The sequence below is a fragment of the Panicum virgatum genome, chromosome 3K (genome assembly GCF_016808335.1).
Source record: "Panicum virgatum strain AP13 chromosome 3K, P.virgatum_v5, whole genome shotgun sequence".
In the NCBI taxonomy this organism is placed as follows: Eukaryota; Viridiplantae; Streptophyta; class Magnoliopsida; order Poales; family Poaceae; genus Panicum; species Panicum virgatum.
The window spans coordinates 59,487,161-59,506,569 of record NC_053138.1 but is presented as its reverse complement, the minus strand read 5'-3'; the positions used below and the strand labels follow the sequence as shown (position 1 = coordinate 59,506,569).

At 45.5% G+C, this 19,409-nt stretch overlaps 1 protein-coding gene across 2 annotated transcripts; it reads left to right on the top strand.

Annotated features, from left to right (window-relative positions):
• The first annotated feature begins 892 nt into the window (after positions 1-892).
• LOC120699959 (kinesin-like protein KIN-12F) lies at positions 893-19,369 on the top strand. Of its 2 annotated transcripts, none has more exons than XM_039984073.1 (38): positions 893-1,186; positions 1,275-1,896; positions 2,267-2,422; positions 2,501-2,584; positions 2,665-2,784; positions 2,996-3,109; positions 3,194-3,286; positions 3,382-3,542; positions 3,624-3,698; positions 3,804-3,891; positions 3,974-4,032; positions 4,126-4,189; positions 4,283-4,348; positions 4,428-4,589; positions 4,846-4,950; positions 5,044-5,279; positions 5,369-5,438; positions 5,518-5,583; positions 5,661-5,723; positions 5,840-5,919; positions 5,993-6,065; positions 6,191-7,774; positions 7,915-8,229; positions 13,730-16,078; positions 16,182-16,289; positions 16,399-16,559; positions 16,639-16,726; positions 16,840-16,914; positions 17,002-17,235; positions 17,316-17,414; positions 17,490-17,561; positions 17,632-17,693; positions 17,783-17,894; positions 17,993-18,103; positions 18,190-18,360; positions 18,446-18,511; positions 18,610-18,729; positions 18,973-19,369. In XM_039984073.1, exons 2-38 carry the CDS (start codon positions 1,276-1,278, stop codon positions 19,102-19,104), a joined length of 8,415 nt encoding a protein of 2,804 aa, XP_039840007.1. In that variant the 5' UTR covers positions 893-1,186; position 1,275; the 3' UTR covers positions 19,105-19,369. The 2 variants fall into 2 exon arrangements, with proteins under 2 accessions (XP_039840007.1, XP_039840008.1); XM_039984074.1 differs by having other exon boundaries at positions 894-1,186; positions 17,635-17,693; positions 18,973-19,355.
• The last annotated feature ends 40 nt before the right edge of the window (positions 19,370-19,409 follow it).

Here is a 19,409-nt window from a genome sequence, read left to right as displayed (position 1 = left end):
TAAACAAATAAACTCTAATTCATAGATACTGGATCTATACCCACCTCTATGTGCCACCATAGCTTTGTTCTGCTGGCAACCATCAACGATGCTTTTCTCTCACACCAAACTAGCACCAGGCACCAGTACTTCTCTCTTACAGCAAATCAGCAATAACCACCGCCAGTAGAATAGAGTGCATATATAAATATATGGATCATGCGACCAGAATACCAACTATAATGTTAAAAGAAGTTCAAATTAAGGATTCAAACAAATATCAAGACCATATGGAAGTGGGGTGCAAAATAAAAAAAAGGACAATAAACACGGATGGAAATGTGTACGGAATAATTAATTAATAACTAAATTTATCGCAGCATGATAAAAAGACAAGTGCATACTACCTAGGAGCTCCATCTCGAAGGATGGGAAATGGCCATCCAGATGTAGTAGAAAAACTTGGGATAGGAGGAACAGTCCAGGCCCAAGGAAATTAGAAAAAAAACACATAACTATGAAAAAAAAATAGTGGCCTAGTTTCGACTATCAATCAGACGGCGCATAATAATTTAATAATAATTTAACAGAGATGGTAAACGCTGTCATTTTTTAGGTACTACCCTTGTACGTACGTGCATGTAATTTGGACCCTCCAAATTCGAACCCGCCTCGCGGGGCACCCCCCGTGATCCCATCCCAGTCGTCCACCCGCTTCCCCGGCTGAGATCTCAGCCGTCCGTTTCGAATGCCTCCACCTCGATTCAAATCCCGCTGGCCCGGCCCCACGCGGGGCCCACCTCCCTCCCAACGGGCATAAACATTTCGCCGCCGCTCGCCCCCCGTTCTCTCCCAGTCATCAGTCTCTTCTTCGCACAGCACGGCGAGAGGGGGGCGGGAGGGAGGGGGCGAGAGTTCTAGAACCTTCTAGAGGGGGTTCCACTACTAGCTAGGGGCAGCTCGCGGCGCGCTGCGTGCGGTGTGGCTCCGGCCTTCGTCCTGCGACTCCACTCAGCCAGGTGAGTCGAGCACGGCGCGATCTGGAGACTGGAATTCTCACTACTCGCCCCGTCGGAATTTGAAATTTCGCCGCTCGTCTGACGCGGATCTGACGACGCGGCGGCGGCGGGGGCACCATTCGCCGCCTCGCCATCCTCCTGCTCACCGCCGCCACCACCTCCGGGTCCACGAGCTCCGCCCCTCTCAGGTGCGCCTCCGCCGCCTCATCCTCGAGATTTTGGGGGTTGTTTCTTCCGGTGCCGAGCTCTGAAGCTGCCGTGCTCTGTGCCGCGCAGAATGGTGCGGGATCTCGCCGCGCCCCGCCGAACTCCGGCGAGGGCTGCTTCCGCCTCGGAGGCCGGGAACGACGAGAACGCGCCGGGCGACGGCTCGGAGGTGGCGGCCGTCGCCGCGGACCCCGGCACGGCCTCCCGGCCCCCGCTGCTCGCCATCCAGCCGCCCGCGTCCGGCCTGAAGCGGAAGCCCGACTCGCCGGCGCCGACGCCCTCCAAGCTCCCGTTCCGGACCCCCGAGATGACCGCCGCGCGGAGCCGGTTCGGGTGGGTCCCGCCCCGCGGCGAGGAGCCGCCGCCGCCGCGGGCGACCGCCTACAGCGCGATGACCACACCCCGTGCGCATCGCGGCAAGGCGCCCGTGCCGGCGGCCTCGGAGGGCGGGTCCACGCAGAGCACGCCGACCAAGAGCGTGACAAAGCCCGCGTACGGCATTGGGGCAAGCGGGTCGAGGCCGCCCATGAGCGGCGGCGGGCCCAGGGTGGCAGGGTTCGGGATGGGTTTCTCGACGTCAGGGAGGGGAGCGCCGCTTTCACTTGGGCCAGCGACGGTGGTGAATTCCGCAGAGGTGCCTCATTTCGAGCTCCGGGAAGACCCCTCGTTCTGGATGGACAACAATGTGCAGGTGAACTACATCGTCTGCAAATATTTTGCTGATATATCTTGGGACATTCACCAATTATCATGAAATTCAATGCTTATGTATGTGGAGATGTTTTGCACCTTGCTCTCAGATTACACAATTGATGGAAGATAGAGATCGAACTTTTTAGTATATTACTTAATGTACAAATAGGTGATGCATCCAATGGGCAAAAACTAGCACTTCTGCTGATCTAGTTATGATTGTGTAGAGTAGCATAAATAATATTCCTCAGTTAGTAATTGTGTGGTATCTGACAGATAAATTGGTTGAGTTTTTCTTTTTTTTTTCCTTTTGCTTTCTCTGTGAGCTTTCAGTTTTAAACACTCTTCATATGTGGTTCACTTTGCAGGTTGTTATCCGTGTGCGCCCTCTAAATAATAACGAGAAGAACCTACATAGCTACAATCGGTGCTTGAAACAAGAAAGTGCCCAGAGCATCACATGGATTGGGCATCCTGAAACTCGTTTTACTTTTGACCATGTTGCTTGTGAAACAGTGGACCAGGTTAGCTTGAAACCAATTTGACTTGTGATCCACATATGGTTGTTGGGCTGTGGTTGATTGCCAGGTTTGCATTTGCAGGAAGTGCTCTTTCGAGTTGCTGGTTTACCAATGGTTGAGAACTGTATGGCTGGATACAACAGCTGTGTTTTTGCCTATGGACAGGTCTTTATCAAATTCATTTGTGTTTTACTTGCTGCAAAAGGAATGCTTTCTTAGCCCTTGAATTTTTCAATTGTTTGCAGACTGGAAGTGGAAAAACATATACAATGCTTGGCGAAATAACTGATCTGGAAGTGAGGCCTAGTCCAGACCGAGGAATGACACCACGCATTTTTGAGTTCTTATTTGCTAGAATTAGAGCGGTAATGTTTCTCTCTTTTGCAATTCTGAATATAAATAATGCATTATTTATAACAGATTAGATGATCTCATGATCATGTATCTCATTGTTTTGAAGATATCATTGCTTTTGTAAATGAAAAAGTGCTTGGGAACTGCCCTGCAGTTTTTCACAAAAAAAGGAAAGTATGGCACGTACCATAATCCCCATGTTGTGGAAATCCAAAATTGCAGGAAGAAGAGAGCAGGAGGGATGAGAAGCTCAAGTACAGTTGCAAGTGTTCTTTCCTGGAGATATATAATGAGCAAATTACAGATCTTCTAGATCCTTCTTCCTCTAATCTCCAAGTAAGCTTTCATGTTGTGGCTTCAATTGATGACCTTTCAATGTGACACCATTTTTATATGACTAAGTAAGAAAAATATGTGCAGCTACGAGAAGATATAAGGAAGGAAGTCTACGTTGAAAATTTGACTGAATTCGAAGTTGGCTGTGTCAGTGACATAATAAAACTGCTAATGCAGGTAAGTACATTTGTTTTATGATCTTATGTCTTGTGAATATTCTCAGTTAGCTCATTGTATTTAAAATACCATGCTTGCCTCAAAATCTGCTTTAGGGTTCTGCAAATAGGAAAGTGGCTGCTACAAATATGAATCGTGAGAGTAGCCGCTCCCACAGTGTTTTCACTTGTATCATTGAGAGTAGGTGGGAGAAAGATTCGGCATCTAATTTACGGTATGCAAGATTAAATCTTGTTGACCTTGCTGGATCTGAAAGGTAAGAAGACAATTTGGTAAGTTTTCTCACAGTATACTGTGTTCACCTCAATCCTAATTCTTGTGAATCCACTTGAATCAGGCAGAGGACATCTGGTGCAGAAGGTGAGCGGCTGAAGGAAGCTGCTAATATCAATAAATCGTTATCAACACTTGGGTTCGTGCTAATGACTAAAAACTTTCTGATGAGCTATTTTCCATGAAAGAAATTTCTCTGTTCTATTACTCAACCATGAATATAGTTGCGAATTGTCTATTGCAGTCTTGTGATAATGAATTTAGTTGATCTTGCGCACGGGAAACAAAGGCATGTTCCTTATAGGGACTCAAGATTGACATTTCTTCTCCAGGTAATAATCTTGACACGTCATATTACTCTTCACTATATCTGAGTTCCCTTGATGCATGGATTATTTTGTTTTTGACATGTAGGATTCACTTGGAGGAAACTCAAAAACTATGATAATTGCAAATGTCAGCCCTTCAGTATGGTAATGAATTCTTTAACTATGTCCTGTCTAACTTGGCAAATGTTTGTGAACTTGTTAAGTATTGTAATATCTCCTTTTTGGATGTTCATACAGTTCTGCTAACGAAACACTTAGTACTCTAAAGTTTGCTCAGCGTGCAAGGCTCATTCAGAACAATGTTAGTATATGTCTGTTCAGCCTGTTTATCTTCCTTCCAAAAAAAGTCTTAAGTTACTAACAACTTTCAATTCTTTCTCATTCAAACTTTAAGGCGGTTGTGAATGAAGATGCTTCCGGAGATGTGCTTGCTTTGCAACATCAGATACGTCTCCTAAAGGTGATGCGTGGAAAATTTCAGATCTACTTTTTGTTCCATATAACATTCATCCTAAACTAAAGAAATGGTCATCTATCAGGAAGAGCTTGCTGTCCTCAAGCGTCAACATGTCACCAGATCATTATCATTCACTGCTGATATTTTTAGAGGTGATGTTAATGATAGTAGTGTGTATGACAAGAATGATAATGATGCCAATAACAGAAGCTCTTTGAAAGAATTACAAATTCCAAATAAGCAGGTAAGCTGTCATTAGTTTTGTCTGTTGTATCTCATAACTTCTAGTTTTATATGTTGTATGCCCGCCATCAGAGCTGAACATTTACTTTGAGATCAATTGTGATTTTTAATATTACTCAGCATGAACATGCAGAAACATACCTAGCTACATGGCTTTGTTCTGTGTTGGTTTTTTGTGTACTGCAGGAAAGACTTTTTCCACATTTCAAGTCATCAATTAAACTAACTTTATTTGCTGATACATAATTTTTTTGCAGTTGAAATCACTGGAAGAAGCATTAGCAGGAGCATTACGGAGAGAATCAGCTGCAGAAAACACTATAAGGGAACTTGAACTTGAAATTGAACAGTTGAATGAATTGGCAAGTTTCTTGTGACAACAAAAATACTTCGCTAACAACCACCCATAAATTTTGCGAGTTCGACATAATTATTATTTTTTGATTTATGCATAGGTTCGCCAGAGAGAGCATGATGCACGGTCTGCTAAGATGATGCTTAAGTTTCGAGATGAGAAGATTCATAGGATGGATGCTCTTATGAACAAAAAATTGCCAGCAGAATCATATCTCCTGGAAGAAAACAAAACCTTGTCACAAGAAATTGACCTTCTCAAGGCAAGACTAGATAAAAATCCCGAAGTAACTCGCTTTGCGCTAGAAAATATTCGTCTCTCAAGCCAACTGAAGAGGTATGTCTAATCTTGATCAGCATGCACATATGTTGCAATTTAAGGGGATCATGTTGCACTGGAGTAAAATAAGTTCGGTTTATTTATAGGTCCCAAGAGTTCTTCGCTGAAGGGGAGAGGGAGCTCTTACTGAATGAAATTGCTGAACTTCGAAATCAGGTATATATTGAACTTTATTTTGTAATTCTAATTGGTACAGTCTACTATTTCTCTTAATAACTGTTCCTTGCACTGATAGGTTTCACAGATACTTGAAGCGAGGATAGAAACTGAGCAACAAAATATCTTTCCTGCCAGATCCAAGGTTGAGTTCCTCTTTAAATTCTCTGTGCACACTTATATTCCCTATCAGTTTACTCAAAGTTTCTTTTCCAATTTCAGGACAGCCAGCAGAATTGCATTGGTCTTGAAAGTGAGTCTGAAATTTTAAATATGAATATGGAGGTATGTTCTTGGCCTCTAGATTTATCTGTTTCTTGTTAGCCATATTGACTAAAATAAACAGTTAACAATTCCATATGTACTAATAGATTTTGTTCTATCCCTCTTTCCATGTCCAGTTAAAAAGGACCAACCAAGAATTAGAAGCATGTAGGCGTGACCTGCAAGCTTGCTTAGAATCAAACAGAAAACTAACAAGGTAATTGCATATTTGCATAATAAGCATTACCATGAGTTCCTCTTGATTGAAATTTCTATTATTTAATTCACAGGGAAATGGCTGATCTTGAGAAAGAATTAAATGCTCTAAAAATCTTAAAGGAGGAACAACCTAGAGTATTTGAGGTATGCACACTACTGCTTGAATTTATCTATATTCTTGTCTTCTAAGCCTGGACTTATCTATACTTCCTGTGGTGATGGTGAAAAGAGAATAATCTAAACTTTTTGCCTTTTGATTTTGTGGACAGAATTCATCTCCATGGCACCAATTTGATTCTGATACATCTGCAAAGATGGAAAACTGTTTTGATGAGACTCTTAAAAGGATGGAGGAGCTATTAAATCTGCAGCTGGAGTTGGATGTAATAAAAACAATTCTTGTAGAAGAGAGAACATCCCGTGCAGAAGTTGAGGAAAAATCAGCTTGTTTAGGTGATGAGCTGCAATCAGCAAATATACGTATCCTCCAAGCATGTAAGCGGAATGAGGCCTTGGAAAGGGAATTGAATGACTCAGGATCTGTTATTGAAGCTCTTGAATCACAGCAGATTATGTTGATAAATGAATTGAATGAGCTGAAGAATAATAATCAGCAAAGCATAGAGCTTTTGGAGAAGAGGGATATGGAGATCTCAAGGTTAAACAATGAGCTTGACATCCTCCATAGACAGGAATACCTGACGAAAGAGGAACCCAAAACACAACTTCTGAAGTGTTATGATAATGAAGATTCACCTTTGCAGACAAAGCTGAAAAGAGTGCAAGCTTCACTAGAGAAGGTACGAAACTTAAATACAATGTACCAAAGGGATCAGGCATCTCACTGTTCTGCTGAGAAAGAAATGGATGAAGTCCGCAGACAGGTGGAGGTTGAAACAGCTGCGGTGATTGTGCGCTTAGAGGAAGAGCTGATATCAGTCCAACAGCAGCTAGATGCAAGCAATGAAAAAGATCTGTTAGCAAAACAAAGCATAGATGAACTTCAGTTAGAGATAATGCAGTTGAATGATAAGTTACTTGAGGTGTTGAAAAAGAATGAAAGCCTTTCTTCTGTGATTGAGGACAAAGAAAAGGAAATTGAACTGTTGACCAATGACTGGAACAGGTTAGCTGCTAACATTGAAATTGACCTTGTGGATGGAAATGCAGCTCTAAGCGAAGCTTCTGATGAGGTTGCCTCTATCTCCAAGTCTTTTTTCAAAAGAAAATGGGTTGAGGAACAAGTCCAGAAGATGTGTCGTGGTATATCTGAAAGAGATGAGTTACTTGAAGAGCTTCAGAACAGATTGAAAGAGGCAGATAATATAAAATGTGATTTAGACTTGAAGTTAATGTCCTTAAGAGGAGCAATGCAGGCTATAAATGAAGTACATCAGCAGGAAAAATGTGATCAAGAAAAAGAAATGTATATTTTAAGATCACAAGTATCTGAACAAGGACATGTAAACAGTCAGCAACTAGAAAGAATTCAGAGAATGGAGCTTTTATTGGATGAATCCATTGAAACATTTGTGCAGAAGATGGTTCTTGAACAAAACTATGCTTCTTTACATAGGGAGATGGAAGAAGAGATTCATCGGCTGGAGTCACAATTAGACCAGTCAAAGAGCTATTTGGCTGATTTGTTGAGTCAGACTCAGGACAAGGACCAGGCTATTGAGAAGCTGAAAAATGAAGAGTTCACTATTTTGTTAAGATTGATGTCAGAAATTGTGAAGGCAAATGGTATTATACGTGAGCTTGGAGTCGGACTCAATACATTGCAGTCAAGCCTTTCTATCAGCCCAGAAGAGACCACTTGTCAGAATTCAGACTTGAAATTGGAGGATCGGGTAAGCTAATGCTCTTGTTATTTGGTACAAGGTGAACCACACAATCCACTGTTATATGTCAGTAAGTTCAGCACAGTGATCAATTTATGTCAATTAAGAGTGGCAGTCAGGATATGACCATATTTAACTTCATGGTGTAGGTTGACCTTAGGGAACCTGAAGCCTTCCAACCTGTGGACCAGCAAAATGTTGAGGTTCTTTGCCAACTCAGTAAAGAAATGGAGTTTACAGTTCTAGGAATGAAGATGATGCAGTCTCAAATGACTAAATGTCTGCAAGAAAAAGAAAATTTGAAAGAGAGTCAAAGAACAATTAAAGACCTAAGGGGTGAGGTCTTCAAATTGAATGCAGAGATGATTGAAAAAGAAAGATATTATGAAGGTAGATTGAAAGAGCTGGAGGTAAAGATACTAGGAAATGATGCATCACTTATTTCTTGGAATGAGGAAAAAGAGGTAACATTTGAGAGGCCATTATGCTCTGTTTTAAAGTCCCCCCACCCCACCCCTGAAAAGATTTTGTGCTTTGTTAGCAACATATTATCTTCCTTTTCAGTTAGATAGTATTTTAGCTTATTCACAGAATCATTTCTTCTTTCTTGCAAAAAAGTAGACCTCCAGTAAAATAATTCTATCGTTCTGTAATACTTATGTTTGACAGTTAAAAGGAGAATATCTGCTCCCTGCACAAAGGAGAGCAATCGTTGATGTTTTGTCATTTGTAATAAAATAGCTCCTTTGGGTCACCTTTTTTTTGCCCCATTGGTTTAAAATGGTCACACACCCTTCATTAATAGAATTAGCAAAGAATTCAAGGGTGTATATGCCATAGTGTTTGACACTCTATGGTGATCTGAATTGAAAACTTTTAATTGTTATCAAATGTTGAAAATATGGGATACAAGACATGACTATGTTTGGCTCTGAAAGAGATGAATGATAAATAATATGTTAATTTGTTATGGATAATAACTACAAGTCTATGATCGATAACTATGTTATCTTTTCTTTGTTGTTCTCGAACACATAGGAGAACAGCATGTTATTGCATTATGAAGAATACATAGAGTTACAAGAGTTTTTCTTAGTTACATTCACACTTTTTGAAAAGATAATCCTTGCATCTAGATGCTGCTAAAACCATTATGTCCTTAGCTCCAGGGACTCAGCGAGAGGCACCAGGGATGCACTTCCTCCAGAAAGTCCTTATCTTTTCTTAAGTTATCAGCTGATCAGGATTCCTCACCGTGGATTCCCAACGGGCCGCCGCTGCCCGACGCTGCCCAGCAGGGCCCCCAGCTGCCCTACGTGGCCGCCGCCGCCGCCGTCGATCCGGCCGTCCTGCGGGCCGCGGCACAGCTGCTGCAGGCCGCGGGGGCCGATCCGGCCGCCCTGCAGGCCGCGGCGTAGCTACTGCAGGATCCCGCCGCCGCCGCGACGGCCCCCCGCGCCGCTGTCGCCGCGGGCAAGCAGCCCGCCGCCGCCGCCGCGCCTGATGCCGCGTGGACCGGGCTCGGGATGTTGCCCGCGGATGCGCCGCCCTCCGCGGGTAGCAGGCCGACGCCGCTCTCGCCGCGGCCCTCCTCGTCGCCAAGTCGGAGGCTTCGGCGGCCCAAGAGCGACTCCGCGCGGCTGCTCTCGCCTGGGAGGGCGAGCGCGCCGCGGCCGATGCCTCCGCTCTTCGGGTCGCCGAGGCGGAGCACTTCCTCCGCGTGTCCTCCGGCCAGCCCGGCGCCTCTTCCTCCCGCCAGGCCTCGCCCGCTGGATCTGGAGCCCGGTACGACCCGACCGACCCCATGGTCGCCCAGCTCCACCTCCAGGCCGCCGGCGTCCAGAACGTAAGGGCCCTGGTCACCGTCCTCCTCGACCCGAAGTCCTACGGACGCTGGCGGGATCAGATCCTGCTCGCCCTCCGCCGCTACGCCCTCGACGACCACGTCCTCCTCGACACGCCGATCGAGGCGCAGGACATGGCGTGGCTGCGCCTCGACAGCGTCGCCATGTTCTGGATCTTCGGGTCTATCTCCCTAGATCTTCAGGACCTTGTCAGGACCCACGGTGGCACCGCGCGGCAGGCCTGGGTGGCGCTCGAGGGGTAGTTCCTCGGCAACGCCGAGTATCGCGCCCTCCAGCTCGACGCCACCTTCCGCACCTTGGTGCAGGGGGACCTCTCCGTTAGTGAGTACTGCCGGCGGATGAAGGGTATGGCCGATGCTCTTCACGACCTCGGGGATCCGGTGTCCGATCGGGTCTTGGTGCTCAATGTCTTGCGGGGCCTGAGCGGCACCTATGACCACCTGAAGAGCTGGATCGCCCACCAGAGGCGCTTGCCCTCCTTCCTGCAGGTCTGGGACGACCTCGCCCTCGAGGAGATCACCAAGGGTCTCGCGCCCGGATCGCCCTCGTCCACCTCCACCGCGCTCGTCGCTGCTTCTGGGGTATCGGTACCGGTGGGGGCCGTCGGGGCGCGCCAACTCTTCCGGCGAAGCCTTCGACTTCCTGCTTCCGCTGCTCCGTCTTCGACTTCTTCTTCGTCTATTGCTTTTGCCGTGACGCCTTCTTCCACCACCTGGCACCGCCGGCTTGGACACCCCGGCCGCGACGTTTTGGCTCAGCTCAGTCGTAGTACCGATGTTCCATGTACTAGGGCTCTTGCTAAGCACCTCTGTCATGCGTGCCAGTTAGGTCGTCATGTTAGACTTCTATTTTCTTCTTCTTCTTCGCATGCTGCGCATGCTTTTGATCTTATTCACTGTGACATGTGGACATCTCCTGTACTCAGCATGTTTGGCTACAAATATTATCTGGTCATTGTTGATGATTTTTCTCATTACTCTTGGACTTTCCCTTTGCGCGCCAAGTCTGAGACCTTCCCCACACTCCTCCACTTCTTTGCCTGAGTGTCCACTCAGTTCGGCCTTACCGTTAAGGCTGTCCAGTGTGACAACGGGCGTGAATTTGATAACTCCACCTCCCGTTCCTTCTTCCTCTCTCGGAGTGTTCAGCTGCGTATGTCTTGTCCGTATACCTCTCCTCAGAACGGCAAGGCTAAGCGGATGATTCGCACGACGAACGATGTCGTGCGCACCCTTCTGATCCAGGCCTCTCTGCCCCCGCGCTTCTGGGCTGAGAGCCTCCACACCGCCACCTACCTGCTCAACCGCCTTCCGTCCACTGCTTCTCCTGCTCCCACTACACACCACGCTCTCTTCGGTACCCCCTCCTCGCTACGACCACCTTCGGGTCTTCGACTGTGCGTATTACCCTAACACCTCCGCCACAACTTCTCACAAGCTGGCGCCCCGCTCGACTCGTTGTGTGTTCCTCGGGTACTCCAATGACCACAAGGGGTACCGATGCTTTGACCTCACCTCTTGCCGCGTTCTGATCTCCCGACACGTTGTCTTTGACGAGTCTGATTTCCCCTACTCCACCTCCTCCACACCTTCTCCTGACCCCGAGCTGGAGTCTTTGTTTCCGACTGACCCGGTGGTTCAGCTACCGTTATCTGTCTGTCCTTTTCCTGCAGGTTTTCTCGGCACACCGGCACCGCTTCCGGTGATCCCTGCCGCGCTTGGCCCCGGTGCATGCGGTCGCGCCACGCGCTGCCCCCGGACCTTTGGTCGTGCCGGCCGTGCCGCGCGCGGACCCGGTGTCTCCCGCTGCAGGTGTACCGGCGTCGCTCGGCGCCGCAGCTGTACGCTCAGCCGGTGCAGGTGTACCGGCGTCGTTCGGCGTCGACACCGGCGCCGCCTCCTGCTCCGGAGGTTCCTGCGACGCCTACACCGGAGCCGTCGCCGCCGCCGCCTCCTCCGGCTCCCTCTCGAGCCGAGTTAGAGGTGTACCACCCGCCAGTCATCCATCGGGATCCTTTGCACATTCAACCCATGGTGACTCGACGGATGGCGTCTCAGGCATAGTCACAGGATTCGGGGTCGAGGGTACCGTTTCTCGACCCGGAAACGCCGACCCCGTTCCTCGACCCCATCGACCCCGAATCTTTGTGACTATGGTCTCAGGCCGCGACTCTCTCTGCCACCGAGGGTCTCTCCGGTACCCTCCTCTATCCGCGACGCCTTGGCGGATCCTCACTGGCGTCGCGCGATAAAAGAGGAGTACGCAGCTCTTCTTGCCAATCAGACGTGGGACCTCGTGCCGCATCTGTCTGGTTGCAATGTGGTGACTGGTAAGTGGATTTGGACGCATAAGTGTCAGGCTGATGGCACACTGGAGCGCTACAAGGCTCGTTGGGTTCTCTGGGGGTTTATTCAGCGACCTGGTGTGGACTATGATGAGACCTTCAGCCCAGTGGTGAAGCCCGCTATGGTGCGCACGGTCCTCTCGCTTGCGCTCACGCGCTCCTGGCTTGTGCACCAGCTGAACGTGAAGAATGCGTTTCTTCACGACACTCTTTCAGAGACTGTCTACTGCTCTCAGCCAGCGGGATTTGTGGACTCGAGTCGTCCGGATATGGTCTGCCGGCTCAACAAGTCTCTCTATGGTCTGAAGCAGGCTCCTCGGGCTTGGTACTCTCGGTTCGCCACGTTCTTGCTGACATTGGGGTTCACCGAGACCAAGTTCGATACGTCTCTCTTCGTCTACCGCCGTGGGGATGAGACTGCATATCTGCTGCTCTATGTCGATGATATTGTGCTCACAGCCTTCAGTCAGCAGCTACTTTAGAGTGTCATCTCCTCTCTACAGCAGGAGTTTGCTATGAAGGATCTGGGTCAGCTCCATCACTTCTTGGGCGTCACTGTTGAATCTCGCTCGTCTGGTCTTCTCCTTCACCAGCGGCAGTACGCACTCGATATTCTGGAGCGAGCTGGGATGACTAATTGCAAGCCCTGCTCCACTCCTGTCGACACTCAGGCGAAGCTGTCTGCTGATTTGGTTGATCCGGTGGCTGATTCTACTGCCTACCGGAGTCTGGCTGGCGCTTTGCAGTACCTCACCTTCACCAGGCCGGACCTCACCTACGCTGTTCAGCAGGTCTGTCTACATATGCATGATCCTCGGGAGTCACACTTTGCTGCGCTGAAGCGTCTCCGCTACGTCCGTGGCACTGTGGACCCTGGTGTTTCACCGCTCGTCCTCTGCTGAGCTGGTGGTCTACACCGACGCTGACTGGGCTGGCTGCCCGGACACTCGTCGCTCTACTTCCGGCTACGCCGTCTTCCTGGGCGGCAACCTGATCTCCTGGTTGTCCATGCCGCAGCCGGTTGTCTCCCGCTCCAGTGCTGAGGCGGAGTATCGGGCTGTCGCTAACGGCGTGGCGGAGGCGTCCTGGTTACGACAGCTCTTGGCAGAGCTCCACAACCCGCTCGCCAAGAGCACGCTCGCACGCTCGTCTACTGCGACAACGTCAGCGCCGTGTATCTCTCCACCAACCCCGTCTAGCATCAGCGGACGAAGTATGTGGAGATCGACCTACAGAGTCGCCATCGGCAATGTTCGAGTACTCTATGTCCCAACTACCACCCAATTTGCTGACATCTTCACCAAGGGATTGCCCTTCTCGATCTTCTCGGAGTTTCGCTCCAGCCTCAATGTAGCCAGTGGCTAATTGTGGCTGCGGGGGAGTATTTGCCCTTTGTACTCTATTTGTACTCTCTTTTTGTCCAGTTTTGAACACCGCTGCGCCGGTAGTTCAGACTGCGGGGGTGTTAGCTTTCTCGTTGTCCAGTCTTAAACACCGCTGCGCCAGTAGTTCAGACTGCGGGGGGTGTTGGTGTATATGTGAGCCCATGTATAGAGGCCTATCTAGAGGCCCATGTATAGGATCTATATATCCCACTCTTCTAGGGTTTGGAGGAATACATCCATTATTTCCCTCCTATAGTTATCTATGTATTCTTTATGCAAGAATGCAAGTCTAGATATTTTTTTTCCTCGTACACGCAGGAGCAAGTCTAGATATTGAAAGCTTAACATCATAAACATGATATTCTTTCAGGCACTCGAGCATGAGGTTTCGGAGGCAAAACTTCTTATGGCCCAGAAATCTTTTGAGTCTGCTACACTTATTGCCAAGTTTGAAGAAGCGCAAGCAACTATAAGTGATGCAGATTCTACAGTGAAGGCGCTGGTTGAAGCGAATGAAAAGGCAAAACACCAAGCAGAAAGGTATCAGGAAAAGGAAGCTTTGTTTATTGCTGAAAAGGATATCATGCTAAGTGAAATTAGCAGATTGAAGATGCTGCTGGAAGCTAGGATATTGCTTATGGAAAGGAAATTCCAATCAGGCTTGCTTGAAGCAAATGAGATAGTTCTTGAGCTGGAAGCTAGCATTAGACTTTTACAGAATTTATTAATAGAGAAGCTTGAGTTTGTTTCTTCGGATGTTGAATGGATGAAGGAAAAGCTTCAGCAATTTGCAGAGCTGGCCAGGACATGGTTGGAGGAGAATTGGTTGGAGATAATTGGAAAAGATTGTGCTATTTCCGTGTTGCATCTCTGTCACATGGGGATTCTTTTGGAGAGAATCACTGGGCTGAATGCAGAAAATGATTTCCTTCAATGTGGGCTCTGTGAATCTAATTCTTTGATATCTAAATTGCGGGAGCATAATGACAAAGCCAAGAATGAACTGGAAATGTGTAGTGTTCTCAAAGGAAAATTATTACTTGATATCAACAACAGTTTCAGTCGTATTGCAAAAAAGGAACATGAAGCAACCAAATTGAACACAAGGTTAGATTCATTTGAGAAGAAGATTCTGAATTTGCAAGCACAAGAAGAAGCAATGGTGGCACGGTCAAATTCCATGTATAGTGAGCTCTCCATTTTGATTGAAGATATTGATGCTACAAACAGGAGTGCCTTGGCAGCTGAATCCAAAGAAAAGGAAGAACTGCGCTACCAACTGGATGAAGCTTTGGTTCTCAAAGGAATGTTGAAGGACAAAATGCTTACAGAATTGAATCTGATCCAAATGAATAGTTCCATACCTTTTGTTGACATTAAAGGTTGCAGTGAATTCGAGTTGTGCCATTGGCTTGCAGATTATCGAAGTGATTTGGTGATGACAAATATGATTGCAAAAGACATTGAGTCTACTGTTTTGGCTTCAGAACTGAAGCAACACAAACTACATCTACAAGAACAAAAAGTTTTATTTACAAACGTCCTTGATGGACTGATGGAAGAATCAACTTTGTGGAAAGTGGACCAGGATTTGGAAAATGTTGCAATATGCATTTTACATGAGGAGAACAATTCCATTAGGGCTGATTTGGAGAACCTGAAGCAAATTAGTGAAGAAGCTATGGAAAATCTGCACGCCATGAATGAGGAAAACGTAAAACTTAATTGTTTAATTCCCTCCTTGGAATCTAGCATCATATCTTTTCAAACAAATTTAGATGCAAAAAACAAAGCTTTGGAGGAGTTGGAATCCTCCCATGCAACCATATGTAGAGAGCTGGAACAGAAAACCGAAGCCATTAATCTGAGCACTACAAGAGAAAATTGTTTCAGCTCTGAGAATGAAATGTTGAAGCAGGAAATTTTGAATATTTTGTGCAAGGAACAGCGCATATCCCAATTGATGGCTAACATTGAGGCTGATAAGTCATTTGTCAACATTGAAAGCCGCTTGCAACTTATTACCGATCAAATATACAATTACATTAATGAGCAAATAAACATGGTGAGCAAGTTATCCAACGAAATAGACATCATTCAGGTATCAGCTGAGGAGTTATGTACCCAGAATTCTCTTCTCCAGTCTGAATTAGTAAGGAAAGATGAATTGGCAAAGGGTTTATCATTTGATCTTAGCCTATTACAAGAGTCTTCATCTGTAGCAAAAGATCAAGCTGCTGAGGTTATGGAGTTGAGAAAAGCAATAGAATCTTTGCAGCAAGATCTTGCATCTAAATCACTTGAAGTTGATGACGTAATCTCTGATAGGCAACAATTAGAAGCTAGAATCTTGATGAGTAATAACAAGGTTGCCGTCCTAGAGGAGGAACTGGCAAAAAAGCTTGATGAGCTAAACGCTGTTTCTATGGAGAATGCTGAACTGAAATCAGAGGTCCAGCATATTGAAGAGCTTAGTTATGCTATGGAGGAGTTAACTGATAAAAGAGAAGCCATTGGAAGACTTGAAGAAGAGTTAGTTGAGTTGAGAGGGTTCATTGATGAGAGGAATATCTGTCTTCATAGTTTGCAAAATGACTTCTCCAAACTCTCAGATGAAAAGCAATGCTGTGACACTCAGTTGCTTATCTTGAAAGAGAAGCTGGAGATGGCTCAGGCACTTGCTGAAGAAAGTGAAGCAATTGCTACTGAATCTCGGCAGGTGCTCATAACATATTTTATTATTAAAATTTTTGTATCTTCCTTAAAAACATATTGTATTCTTGAGTTTGGTAAAATCATTTCGATTCCATTGAAAGTTGCAGATAGCGGAGGAACAGAAGGCATATGCTGAAGGGAAGGATGAAGAAGTCAAGCTCTTGGAGAGGTCCATTGAAGAACTTGAGAATACTGTGTGTGCTTTGGAAAGCAAAGTAAGTTGTGCTACTTTTTATTTAAATATTTAGTAATTACTTACTGTACTCTCATCATTTTTTTGAAAGTGTGTTTTTCTCAACAATGATTTTGCTTATTTCTCATAAGGTTGACATAGTCAAGGAAGAAGCAGAGAGGCAAAGAATGCAGCGAGAAGAACTAGAAGTGGAGCTGCAGAAAGTTAGGCTACAAATCCTTACTGTGCCACCCTCTGGAAAATCTAAGAGTTATATGGAAGATGGAATGGTTGATTTAGCTGACTTGTCCAGGTCTTTATAGCTTGCAGTTCTGCTACATTTCTTACAGCTGGAACAGAAATTGTCAGCACTAACCTTGATACTCTTGCAGACACTCGACAGATATTCATAATGATCTCCTCTGTGCTCAGGAGAGTATCAAAATACTTGAGAAGGAGGTTTCTGAAAAGGAGTCAGAGGTAGGTTTGCTAATCATTTATCAGCTCACTTGCACAGTTTAATTAGTCCTCCTGACTTTCAGTCATTCAGTCCCGGTTGTGGGTTTCAGCAAGATTTTATTTTCTCTTTGTAGATTGCTCAGTGCAAGGCACATATCTCAGAGTTAAATATTCATGCTGAGGCAGCAGCACGAGAATACAAGCAGAAGGTAAGTGTTTTGTCTGTTTATTTTGAAGAACTAAACTTATTAACAGCTCCGCCTCTAATGAAAGCTAATGAAATGTGATCTGGTTAGTTGATGGAGCTGGAGGCCATGGCACAACAGGTTAAGACCGACAATTCCTCGGCACATGCCTGTTCCACAAGACAAGAGAAGATTAGCTCAAAACCTCGGGGTTCAGGTTCTCCATTTAAATGTATTGGCATTGGCTTTGTACAGCAAATGAATTCTGAGAAAGATGAAGAGCTAAGTGCTGCAAAGAAACGTATTGTGGAACTTGAAGGTATAGCAGCTAGCCGACAAAGGGAGGTGAGTTTACTCTTCGCATTCCACTTTTTGTTTCTGCGTTCAATTATTTTACCAACTTATCTGTGCTCCTTTGTTTGTAGATATTCATGCTGAACGCGAAATTAGCTACAACTGAGAGCATGACACACGATGTGATTCGTGACATGCTTGGGGTTAAAATGAACATGACAACTTGGGCGGTGAGAATACAGTTCTTTTTCTTTGTTCATTTGTAAAAATATTTTCAGTTACGCATCTAAACCAACTATGTACAGGCGCTAGCTGACAACCAGAAAAAGATGGAGCCAACTGAGTTGGTCATTCCTCAAGCACAGGAAATTAAAGAGGTAAGTTCACCACAATAGTTTTTCTTCAACTTATCTACCTCTTGTCATTTACCTGAACATAAATGTTCAGCAGTCCAATGAGCTGATGAAGTTGAAGAAGCAGCTTGATGAATTCATTGAAGAGAGACAGAGGTGGGTACTTCACCATATGTGACCTATTAGAATTCCAATAATAGGTTACAGTGAGCTAGTGACTTACATGTCTTAATTTTGTGGTACAGTTGGCTTGACGAAATAAATCAGAAACAATCAGAACTTGGAGCTGCCCGCATTAATATTGAGAAATTACGACAACGAGAACACTTTATGGTCGCGGAAATAGAGTTGCTAAAGGTACAGAAAATCACCTTCCGATTGCAAAAGGAAGACCATGTTTATTTCCCCTTTCTTATGATATATTTAGCAATTATTGTTGGTTGGTACATTTATAGGCTGAGAATACGAACTACAAAACCATCATTCTTAATCTTGAAGATGAAGTGAAGAAGCTTACCAGACAACAGAATCTTCAGCTTCGAATCAATCATCATGTCAAAACAAAGGTATTGGTTACTTTTGGTACTTACCCTTTTGTGAACATTGGTGTTTCCCTCTGTGATCGCTTATGCATTCTCCAACCACTCAACAGGAAGAGAATATCCTGCTGAAAAGGCAGAATGAAGAGCTAAGTGCAAAGCTGCAACAGCTAGGTTCCATCCTTACCCGAACAAAGGAAGAGCTTGCGCGCTACAGGGTTTCAAATGGGAAAGATCCGTATGAGCAGATCGAAGAGGAAGGGCTCTTGAGGAAGAAATTAGATGTGCGTCTACTTTGTACTACTTTGTCAAAGAGTTATGCCAGTTGTGAAGACTGGCGACACTGATACACTGTCTGATTGTGAACAGGAAAGCGAACAAGACAGAAGCAAACTGGCAGAAAATCTGTCAAGTTTATGCACTAGCATTCTAAAGGTATGTGTGAATATTCTTTTCTAGGAAGTAATATTATATTTTGCTTGATACGAGTTTGCCAAATTACATGACCAAACATTAACCTTGCTATTCTACAGGTAGCTGGAGTTGTAAACCCTGAATCAAATGCGAGTCTTCTGAAAGCTCTGGAATGCTTAAATCAGCTCCAGTGCCGTATTCCATCTTTCGAAAGTGAAGTTGAGGACCTAAAGTTGAAGGTATGATGTCTGAATTTAGCTGACCTAGCTTTCATTATGCTGGGAAAGATATTGCTGTAAGTTTGGTGCCCAAAAAGGAACAGAGCAAATGTTTGTCTTATTGGAATTGGCTGCTTTGTGTTATCATTTTGAAGCAGCCTCTGTGGTTAAGTTTTTTTTTTCGCGAAACAGTGAAGAAAGAACAGCAAATATGTAATTCTATGTTGTCACGTGACCTATTACTGAAACTTGCAACTTGTGCAGTGCAAACTGTTGCGAGAAAAAGCCCGGCTATCTGAGCTCCAGAGCGACTCATCGTCTTTGAGATCTGGGGCAAAGGACGGATCAACATCACCGGGTCTGAGCAGATCTCCAAGTATTTCCTCATTCCGGTGACACGGCAGGGCCGATACGGGCAAAACCAAGTGTACATAACACATTGTCTGTAACTATAGTTAGTCGTCAGCTAACAGCAAACCTGCAGGTCGCACGCATCCCCTACCCCTAGTACAGCCGAACTGGTAGTAGCGAGGATTAGGGTTCGTTTTGGTTCAACAAATCTTCCTCTGCTGAAGTGCTGATGTTTTATCTGCTGACTTATCTGTTATGTTTGTATGTATTCAATGAAATTCCAATTGCAAAGGAAATTTTGTTTGCCTTATCTTTTTTAAATGGAAAGGAAATTATGGAATGCACTTTGT